The sequence below is a fragment of the Enoplosus armatus genome, chromosome 14 (assembly GCF_043641665.1).
Source record: "Enoplosus armatus isolate fEnoArm2 chromosome 14, fEnoArm2.hap1, whole genome shotgun sequence".
NCBI lineage: Eukaryota > Metazoa > Chordata > Actinopteri > Centrarchiformes > Enoplosidae > Enoplosus > Enoplosus armatus.
In genome coordinates this window covers 21733294-21741637 of record NC_092193.1, presented here as the reverse complement: position 1 = coordinate 21741637, position 8344 = coordinate 21733294, and the positions used below count along the sequence as shown (strand labels likewise).

Here is an 8344-nt window from a genome sequence, read left to right as displayed (position 1 = left end):
TTCTTATTCAGAAAGTGCAACACATTTGATTTAAACAAATAAGAAGTGGCTGAAGAAAATGAATTGCAGCATTTTGAATCAACTCGGTTAAAGTTTGAAGTTTTTAATATGTCTCCTCGTGGTCTACGTGTGTAGACAGTTGTGATACTGTTATGGCTAAAGTTACACAGAGAGATAAAACCACAGTTGTGTGTTTAAAGCAAGCACGCTTGCCTTCCCCTAACCGCTGATAAACGGCAGCACGCGTGGGTAACAAGGACAGGCCGCGTTCCATTTCAGTTTGCAAGTGAAATGGCATGCGGGCCTTAAGCAAAAACCTAAACCCCAAATTCTTGGTTTGGCCAAACTGCCTGTGTTCTTACAGACGCTTATTTTAGATCGAGCGGTGGCGGTCTCGTAACCAGGTTGTTGTGCAGCTGCTCCGTGAGCCTCGCTCGTCCTGCTTCTGCTGTGAATCATTTTTCTTTACAAATTAAACATCAGTGTGCATGACGGTGCCGGCCACGTCTCCTTTGGTCTTATTGTAGCAGGCAGTAGAGGTGACTTTCAGTCCAAATGGGTGGAGCATGACATTTAAAATGATCGCCTAAATAGAAATGTGGTTATGTACAGGCACATTTTTTTTTTTGTGAACAGGACCAGTTAGGCATTAATGAAAAGTGTGACACGTGTAAAAAAAAAAAAAAATATATATATATATATATATATTTCCATTTCAAGAGAAGTTTTGAAGAAACAATTTTCATATTAACCCATTAGACAACATTCATCTGGCAGATGCTTTTATCCAGAGTTCAGGGACACTTCGACGTGGTGGACAGGACGAGCCGAGGTGAAGGTTCTGTGCACATTTGATGCATGTCGTGAAGTGGGAACATGTCCTTTGCAGACACTAGCATAGTCAAGTAAAAAGTACATGTTCCCACTGACAATTTATGAAGGGTCAGGTGAAACCCCCCTCCCCCCCCCAAACATTTAAAATGACTATATTAATGCATAATCTTTGACTTCAGTGTCCATAACGTGCCATTTACCTGATGTAAATGCATGTCTTACCTTTTCCTCCTTTGTGAGGTTCCCCTCTGGGTCGCATAGCCTCTGCACAGAGATGAACACGCTTGCAGGTTAAGAGTTGCTATGCATGCCGAAGATAACGCCACAACATGAGCCATACACACACACACACACACCTGCCAGGACGAGGCAGTCCGCGCAGACCGTCCTGGAGTATCTCCTGGCCCGGTCTACAGGCCTCTCCCCTCTGAAGGTCTTGGGCTGCGTGTCGGCTCCCAATTCGAGCCGCGTCCCCACTGTCTCCGGGCGGGCCCCCGCAAGCGGCGAGGTGCAGAAAGGAGAACCAGCCTGAGGCCAGGTACATGTCAGTCATTTCAGTTGTGATTATATATACCCGTGGGACGGCTCGGGAATGAAAATGGACTGTTTGTGTGCAGTAATTGCCATTGTAATGTTTACATTCATTCAGTAGAATTAGCTCAGTACAAACTAATACATACACATGACCTTCCAGTATTTTACATTCTTAATGGTCGCTCTTAATGGATGTTTGCGTGACATATTATGTTGGTATGTGGGTGCGGTCCGACCCATGACTGCTGGTGTCCTGACAAATGCTGCTACCCAGGATTTTCAAGGTGGAGCAATGGCATGAAATTAGATTAGATTAAAATGTCATCTCTAAAATTTGCAAGAAAAAAACTCCAATATTTCTTATTTTTCAAGTGTTTCGAATAGCTTATGACAAACGAAGGAGCTGAGTCCATTCTGGTAGATATTTCCTTCCTGACAGAATGCACTACCCCATTTACCCACCAGAGGAACGATGTGTGGTCACAATGAAACTTGTTGAACTTGCTTGATAAAAATCCTTTAGCAGCTCCCCCTGCTTACAGCAGTGTATATATATATATATATATATATGTCTGATGACATATGCAGACATATTGCTCTGACACAGCCTTACCCACAATTCACAAAATTCACACCAGAAGCAGCAAGTCAAAAGAAGATCAGTTTATTTGTGCGGTCCAATATCAGACACAGTGATGACATTTTCAGTCCAACATCAGCAGTGGTTTCCTGACCCGGCCCAAGTTTTTGTTCAGGTTCCTCCCAATGATTAGTGTCCAACTCCTAAGGCACATGTGAGGGGAAGGATCCAGCAGGTCTCACAGCAGGCACAGGCGAAGTGGGCTCCAGTGGATCTCAGCAGGAATACTTCATCCAGGGTGAAGGATGGGCGTCCTTAAGAAAGGATCCATAATAGATGATGTTCCCTCTGTCCTGCACTGTAGAGACTATGTGTGATGCTTGGTGGGAGGAGTTGACTTGAAGGTCCACTTATGAAGTAGAGGGTGGGGTAGGTGGAGGGCTGGGTTGCCTCCAGAGTGGCGCGCTCCATAGGGTCTCTGGCCAGACACATGTGCAGCAGAGTCTTAACCTCTGAAAAGCAAGAGAGAAAGCAGGGGATGAAAGGTCTGAAGAACAGATTTGCTTTCATCAAAGATACTTCCAAGCTAACGAGCTTACCAAGTGACGTTTAGCAAGCTATCTAGCTTAGAGAGTGATTTTAATCATGATTGTGACTGACTAGCGCTGGCATGTTCTTGGCTGACTATTGTGTTAGCCGTTAGCCCTCTTGCAACAATAGTTCATCAGCTAGCCCCGCAAGTACTCCCTACATCACCTACCCGTAAGCCGACCCCCCTTCCTGTGTTATAACTCATCCTACTCTTTACTCTGAACCTTAACCCTGAATCCAAAGCCTAAGCCTGAAGGAATGCCTTTATTTTAACTTAATGACTTATTTATTTGTACTCTATCTGCTTACCTCTGCTTCTGTTTCCTGTGGAGGACATCTGGTAGATTTTCTCCTCTTCAGATGCAGCGCTGACGTCATTTTCACCAGCTCTCGCATCATCCTTCACTTTAACACCGGGTTCAGCGGTGTTGGTGTCGCTACACACCTTCCCCTTTTCTTGGGTGTCTCGCCATCGTGGTCGGCCTTCCCTTTTCTAGAATTCACCGCTGAAACTGCGCTGGGGTCAGTGGTGTTGGCGTCGTCGACGCTGCACCTGATCTTCTTTGGGGAAGTCCTGGCGTCAACACTGGCCTTTCTCTTGCCCGTCTGGACCCTTCTAACCTCCACTGACACCTCCTTGTTTTTAGTGGGGTTGGTGAGGTCACTACATCTCACCCTTTTTCCGGGCATCTGCCCATCATCGCCAGCCCTCCTCTTTCTCTCACTGACTTCCTCTTGCATGTTGTCGCAGGGGTCAGCGGAGTGGGTGATGTTGTCTCCACCCTGAGTCTTCTTCATGGGTGACCCTGCAACATCAGTGTCAGAGAACAGCTTTTCTTGACTGCATGAAATCAAGTTCATGTGATCATTGCTTTGTTTAAAAAAGCCAGTAGCTTAACAGATAGATGAAGCAAGCAATCTTACAGACTATATATATATATATATATATATATATATATATATATATATATATATATATATGTCTGATGACATGCAGACATATTGCTCTGGCATAGCCTTACCTAAAATTCACACCAGAAGCACCAAATCAAAAGAAGATCCATTTTTTTTGCAGTACAATATCAGACACAGTGGTGACATTTTCAGGGCAACATCAGCAGCGGTTTCCTGACCCGGCCCAAGTTTTCGTCCAGGTTCCTCCCAATGATTAGTGTCCAACTCCCAAGGCACATGTGAGGGGAAGCATCCAGCAGGTCTCGCAGCAGGCACAGGTGAAGGATCTCAGCAGGAATAGAAGCAGACTTCATCCAGGGTGAAGAAGGGGCATCTTTAAGAAAGAGATCCATAAGAGATTATGTTAACCCTGTCCTGCACTATAGAGACTATGTGTGATGCTGTACTAAGTGTGAGAGTGATGCTGGTGAGAGGAGTTGACTTGAAGGTCCACTTGTGAAGTGGAGGGTGGGGTAGGTGGAGGGCTGGGTTGTCTGAGGGCGGGGCTGAGCTGTAGCTCCTCCAGAGTGGCGCGCTCCATAGGGTCTCTGGCCAGACACATGTGCAGCAGAGTCTTAACCTCTGAAAAGAAAGCGAGGAAGCAGGGGATGAAAGGGTTAAGTGGACAGTTGCAGTGATCCCATGAAAAAACTGAAATGTGAAGAACAGATTTGCTTTCATCAAAGATACTTTACAGCATGCAAGTGTGTGTGTGTGTGTGTGTGTGTGTGTGTGTGTGTGTGTGTGTGTGTGTTTGTACCTGGAGACAGTGCACTGTTTATTTTAATGTGGTTGTGCATAAAGCCCATGGTGGAAAAACGCTCATGTCCACCCAGCAACGAATAGAAGAGCGCCCCCAGCTGCCAAACAGTGGTCTGACGGGCCCAGTACGTCCGATAATCAAACCACTCTGGGGGGGCGTATGCAGGGGTACCTAGTGCGCACAGCAACAGAGCAATGGAAGGAGACAGACAGAGAGATGGAGGGAAAAGAAAGAAAAGGCTTTGCTTAAATGTGGAAGTCATTATTTTAGAGGTTGGCCAGCGAGTGAAGAAGCCAGGCAACATACCACAGAAGGAGTAGTAAGACGTCTCCGTTGAGAAGCTGCCACAGCCGAAGTCGATCACCCGAACCCTTGGCACACCAGAGTCAAATTGAATCAGGACGTTTTGTAACTTGATGTCCCGGTGAAAGACCCCCTTGGCGTGCATGTCGATGGCTGCGTCCACCAGCTGCCTCAGGATCATCTGAGATAGACAGAGACGGAGTTGGAAGGATTGTAAAAAGGCAGCGTTTTCCCCTGACTCCCGACAGGGTGGAAGAGTCATATGAAACAACATGATGACGGTGACATGACGAGGTACAGGGTGCAAGGCTAGGTAACGTAGCTAGTTCCAACAACCAATTTATAGTGCTGGCCTTCGAGGGAACGGAGGGCCAGAGCGTCCAAAATGGGGGACGCAATCGTAGCTTATTAGCTTAGTTTTGCCTTAACCAGTTTTATTAAACCTCCTCTGTTAGAATATAAACAGCTCCACGAAAGACGCATGGTTTACAAGACAGCTATTTGAAAGTGGTTACTTCTTTCAAAAAAAACTGTGTGAATTGGTCCTGTTAGCAACCAAGCTAATTAGCTTCCCAAGTGACACTTAGCAAGCTGATTGATTTTAATCATGATTGTGACTGACCAGTGCTAGCATGTTCTCGGCTGACTGTCGTGTTAGCCGTTAGCTCTCTTGCAACAATGATAGTTCATCAGCTAGCCCGCGCAAGTACTTCCTACGTCACCTGGCGTCTAGCACCACCTATTTTGCAAGGACTGGACGTTTTTTTCGCTGTGCCACTTTCTGGTGTGACCAGGCCTTTAAACTGTACAGCTTTGGTTTGAGCCAAATCAAACAAGCTAACAGTCATTAGCATACACGGCCATTCTGAGGTTTCGTACCTTGGCCTCATGTTCATCCAGTGACCCTCTGTGAGCTCGAAGGTACATGGAGAGGTCCTTGGTGATGAGGGGTCTTTCCATAACCAGTATTAACTCCTGGTCCAGAATGTACCAGTCCAGAAGGGACACTGCAGCGGATTGTCCAACTGGTCCTGGTAGACCTGCAGCTTTCAGCATTAAGGCCACCTCGAGAATGATTTTAAACTCCTTCCCGTTGCAAGTCTAAAAAAAGTAAACGCACATATATATATATATATATATATATATATCAAATGGTAAATGACCTGCTGCTAAGTTCCAACGGCTTTGAGAAGGGGAAGCAGAGTAACAATCCATTAGATAATGCAAATATATAATATATGAATGTCATTTTTAGGAGACACGGTTCAAATATGAGCATAAGCACGAAATATGTTTTGCTCACCCACAGTAGAGCAGTGAAAGAAATATTTAACGTTCACGTTTTTAGTTTTAATTTCAACAAATGACTTACTACTCGTTGGCACATCACGTCCTTTCTGGGGATGTACTTGATGGCGACCTGCACGAAGGAAATACAAGTGATTGGGTTGGTATTTTCTGAGGATAAGCGAACGTTATAATGTGTGTGAGCATGTTCTGTTTTTAAAACTTACTGGTAAAAGGTCAGAGCTACGCAAGCCGCTGTACACTGAGCCAAAGCCTCCTTTACCAATCGGAGCGAGCTGATGGTACTTGTTATTAAAGTCGGCTAAAAACACAGAGACGTTTGTTATAGTTTTCATTACTTTTCAACTTGCGAGCCGACCCCCCTCCCTGTGTAATAACTCATCCTACTCTTTACTCTGAACCTCAACCCTGAATCCAAAGCCTAAGCCTGAAGGAATGCCTTTGTTTTAACTTAATGACTTATTTATTTGTACTCTATCTGCTTACCTCTGCTTTTGTTTCCTGTGGAGGACATCTGGTAGATTTTCTCCTCTTCAGATGCAGCGCTGACGTCATTTTCACCAGCTCTCGCATCCTCCTTCACTTTAACACCGGGTTCAGCGGTGTTGGAGTCGCTACACCTTCCCCTTTTCTTGGGTGTCTCGCCATCGTGGTCGGCCTTTCTTTTTTTAGAATTCACCCCTGAAACTGCGCTGGGGTCAGTGGTGTTGGTGTCGTCGCTGCTGCACCTGATCTTCTTTTGGGAAGTCCTGGCGTCAACACTGGCCTTTCTCTTGCCCGTCTGGACCCTTCTAACCTCCACTGATACCTCCTTGTTTTTAGTGGGGTTGGTGAGGTCACTACATCTCACCCTTTTTCCGGGCATCTGCCCATCATCGCCAGCCCTCCTCTTTCTCTCACCGACTTCCTCTTGCATGTTGTCGCAGGGGTCAGCGGAGTGGGTGATGTTGTCTCCACCCTGAGTCTTCTTCATGGGTGACCCTGCAACATCAGTGTCAGAGAACAGCTTTTCTTGACTGCATGAAATCAAGTTGCTTTTCATGTGATCATTGCTTTGTTTGAAAAAGCCAGTAGCTTAACAGATAGATGAAGCAAGCGATCTTACAGACTAAACTAAACTCTGAATTAACTGTCTGTCTGCTCTACACAAACAGTAGACCCTGTATCAAAGATCATTTGAGAAGTACATTTTACAAGTTTCACTGGCTACACATTGAGTTAGGAAGATGGCTATTTGATCCTCAAATGTTTTTATTCAATCATTCAAAATTACTGAACTATTCATTGAAATTTCATCAAGTCACAGCACAGGACCACGTTGCAGATAGGTTTTCAGGAAAAACACAACAGCAACATGACTCGGAGCTGTAAGTGGAGGCACTTCGCGCTCACCTTGAACTTTTCCGGAGACCAGAGTCCTCAACTTTTGCATTATCGCAGAATACATGGCGTTGTTGGCGAAGTTTCAAGCGGGATTCTCTCGAAGATATAAACACCTGCAGATTTCTGACGAGTGTGTACTGATGCAAAGTGAGTCTGTTGTGTTGTGAGGTGGACCAAAATTGTCGCATTCCAAATGATGCGACTGTGGCGTCACAATCGCGAGCAGTCTCCAGAACCAAAGATATGCAAATTAGCATTCAGTTTTAAAGCGTGCACAATTTTCTATGAGTCCGGCTAACTGTGAATTTTCCCATCAACTACTGAACCTTATGTGAATATAATCAAAAGGCTGTGACAAGTGAGACAGCATTACATTATACCAGCCCCACCCAAGATAGCATGTCTTTTTGTAATGAATGAATTCGTCCCTTTGGATCCACGTGTGCACTGTGGTGTTTTTATCAGCCACTATGGTGACGGAGAGGACGGTGCATGTTGCAAGTTGCATACTGAATATACTGTGTGTTTTGGGGGCTTTCTGGTGGCGACAGAATGATGAGAGGTGAAGAAGCAGAGGAAGGCATTGCAACTTCCGAGTCCTCTTCGGAAAAACTCTGTAAGCCTGTAGTGCATCTTCTGTTTTGCATTGCAATAGGCCAACGTTTCCATTTCAGCGAGTAAAAGAGTAACGGCCAATCCACCAGAGGACCCCGATTCCCGACTGAAAGAATTACATTAATAGTAGGTAATAGTCCATTCTGATAGATATTTGCTACCTGATAGGATGCGCTACCCTATGTTTAACCACTTTAATAAAGGTAGTAGCCCACTTTTAAAGAAGTAGTAGTCCATTCTAATAGATATTTCCTACCTGACAGAATGAGACACTTTTAATTCAATTCATAGGCGTTGTATGGCTGCTTCTTACATCATAAGATTTAATTTACTGGTCTAAGCATTTTCTTTCTCTTTTGTTGTTTCTCCACTTTCAACCTAATTAAAAATGAACAATATTATTTCATTTATGCCTATAAACTATGTTTCCCATTCACCCCTGATAGTCTGTTCGTCGACCTGGGCTCTGTTTGTGACCA

General features: G+C 44.9%; 1 protein-coding gene across 1 annotated transcript; it reads right to left on the bottom strand.

The window, feature by feature from the left end:
• Positions 1-3899: 3899 nt before the first annotated feature.
• On the bottom strand, positions 3900-7299 carry LOC139296469 (serine/threonine-protein kinase pim-1-like). The gene is made up of 8 exons (XM_070918874.1): positions 7260-7299; positions 6354-6848; positions 6074-6168; positions 5932-5979; positions 5439-5660; positions 4563-4740; positions 4254-4427; positions 3900-4075 (listed from the first exon to the last, which is right to left on the bottom strand). Exons 1-8 carry the CDS (start codon positions 7297-7299, stop codon positions 3900-3902), a joined length of 1428 nt encoding a protein of 475 aa, XP_070774975.1.
• Positions 7300-8344: the final 1045 nt, after the last annotated feature.